At 31.4% G+C, this 2,316-nt stretch overlaps 2 protein-coding genes across 4 annotated transcripts in view; one reads left to right on the top strand and one right to left on the bottom strand.

The window, feature by feature from the left end:
• Positions 1-2,316, bottom strand: part of LOC107716719 (ELKS/Rab6-interacting/CAST family member 1-like) — a 26,823-nt gene that overhangs the window by 6,021 nt on the left and 18,486 nt on the right. For all 3 annotated transcript variants that reach the window (XM_016523250.1, XM_016523249.1, XM_016523251.1), the window contains 2 exons: positions 878-1,025; positions 509-610 (listed from right to left, as the gene is read on the bottom strand). In XM_016523250.1, the coding sequence (XP_016378736.1) occupies positions 509-610; positions 878-1,025 (250 nt within the window). The remainder of the gene's footprint in view (positions 1-508; positions 611-877; positions 1,026-2,316) is intronic.
• The window catches only part of LOC107716721 (mitochondrial inner membrane protease subunit 2), a 117,178-nt gene that overhangs the window by 114,032 nt on the left and 830 nt on the right, over positions 1-2,316 (top strand). The gene's annotated exons all lie outside the window — the stretch shown is intronic.

Raw genomic sequence — 2,316 nt, 5'->3', positions numbered from 1 at the left:
CTTGTCTGAAGGAGGGACTTTGTAGAAAACGAAGTGTTTGAGAGAGACGGGGCATAGAGGACCTACAATAATGTACAGTATTTGAAAAATAATGTGTTTTTTGAACATTAAAGCATGTCAACATATTCTGTTACACCAAATAAACAAAATAATGATCTTTAAAAAAGCATCATATGACCCCTTTAACAAGTAAACTGACCACACCCCCAATTTGTCTTTCTTTGGCTTGCTGTTAAGATTAAGCTCCTATGAATATGAGATAAGCAAAATACAGCAACGGTACATTTATTTCATATTCAGCCATACTGAATTTCTACTGAAGAAAAGCTGATGACAGTAACAATTATAAAGGAACAGTTCACCTAAAAATGAACATGCTATCATCATTTACTCATGTTATTTACAGGTTTGGGATGTCATGAGAGTGAGTAAATAATGACAGGATTTTCATTTTGGGGTGGACTGTCCCTTTAACACTTTGCCGATGTTTGTAGGACCGGATTGTGACCTGATCGGGTGATTTTGGAGGTTTGTGGTTGGTCTGGTCAGGTGGCGTTTTCAAGTAGCCGTCGTCGTAATTATCCGCCATGAGCTTCATGCGGTTCTGTGTCTAGGAGAAAAGAGGGGGCACAGATGTAAGGAGAGATTGGGGGGTAGAAATGGATGAAAACAAAAGGTTGGGGAGATTGAGAAGAAATCAATTAAAAGCACATCAATAGACCTTGTTGGCATTCAGAAACCCACCAGTCAAAACAAAGATGTATTTGGTCTAGGCCTTTTAAGTTCTCTCTATGATCGTTGATTTAAGGCAAACAAACAACTTGACCTTGAGGACAAACAGATATGCTCGGTCGAAATCTTGTGACGCAGTCCGTACCTGCTGTTTGAGCTGCTGCACCAAACGGTCCTTCTCCCTCCGCAGCTGGGCCACTTCCTCTTGTGTCTTCTTTTTTTTGGATGAAGACAGCTCCAGCAAGGCTATGTTAGCATCTTTCTCACTTATGGCTGCCAGCAGAGCCTCCTGTCTGTGAATTACAATTGTTGAAATCAAGTTATGTAACAAAATTTACTAAATTAAACTAAATTATACTAAATTAACTAAACTAAATTAAAAACATATCTATATGATAATAATAATAATTATTATTATTAAAACTATTTAAAATAAAACAAAATTAAATTAAATGATCTAAACTATAATAACCCTGGTTTAAATGATTAGAAGTCAATGGCCAGAATTTATTATTATTATTATTATTACTATTATTATTTTATTAACTATTCAATTATATTATTATTATTATTATTACAATTAAGAACAAAAAAAAAAAGTAATTACATTTTCAAAACTATATTAACCTTGGCTGAAATGAGTATAAATCAACGGCGAATGTCAAAAAGCATTTATCATTATACTATTATTATGATATACATATCATTATAAAAATAATAACGGCAGATTATTAAAGTGAATTTAAAAAAATTTATTACATTTAAAACTATAATACCCCTGTTTAAATAATTAGAAGTCTAAGTCCAATGCCAAACAGCACTTTATTATTATAATAATAATAATAATTATTATTATTATTAATTGCACACTATTAAAACTCATTAAATTGGTAACTAGAAAAAATAAGACAAAATTAAATTTTCAAAACTATAATATCACTGGTTGAAATTATTAGAAGTCCAAGCCAAATGTCAAAAAGCATTTTATTATTAATAGTAGTAGTAGTAGTAGAAGTAGTAATTGCACACTATTAAAACTAATTCAAATTAAGAACAAAAATGCAAAAATAAAACAAAATTTTCAAAACCATAATAACTCTGGTTGAAATAATTAGTAGTCCAAGTTCGATGTCAAACAGCACTTTACAGAAGTACTGTGGAAATGCTCTTCAAAGCAATTGACCTCATTGACGATGACCAGGAGTCTTACAACACTCGACGGAGCAGGTTAAAGGATGTTTGCTTTCACAAGTACTAGGGATGTAACGGTATGAAAATTTCTTATCACGATTATAGTGACCAAAATTATCATGGTTATCAGTATTATCACGGTATTGTTAAAATGTGCTGGCGATGTTCAAAAAGTACCGACACATAAATCACTTCACCAAGTTCTATATTTAAAAATCAACAAACAACAAATAAAATCTTTTTGTTTGCATAATCACTAAAACAATAACATTACCAATGATGTTCGGATTTTAAATGACAACTTGACTGACAACAGTTTAATAGCATGTTGAAATATCTAATGTAAATGTTAAAATAAAGCTTTGAAAAAGTTTCAAAACTTCACATTTCAGC

Source organism: Sinocyclocheilus rhinocerous, unplaced genomic scaffold (assembly GCF_001515625.1).
Source record: "Sinocyclocheilus rhinocerous isolate Xijiao unplaced genomic scaffold, SAMN03320098_v1.1 scaffold1201, whole genome shotgun sequence".
Taxonomy (NCBI): Eukaryota; Metazoa; Chordata; class Actinopteri; order Cypriniformes; family Cyprinidae; genus Sinocyclocheilus; species Sinocyclocheilus rhinocerous.
Note: the sequence above shows the minus strand (reverse complement) of the source record. Positions and strands in the feature narration are given on the sequence as shown.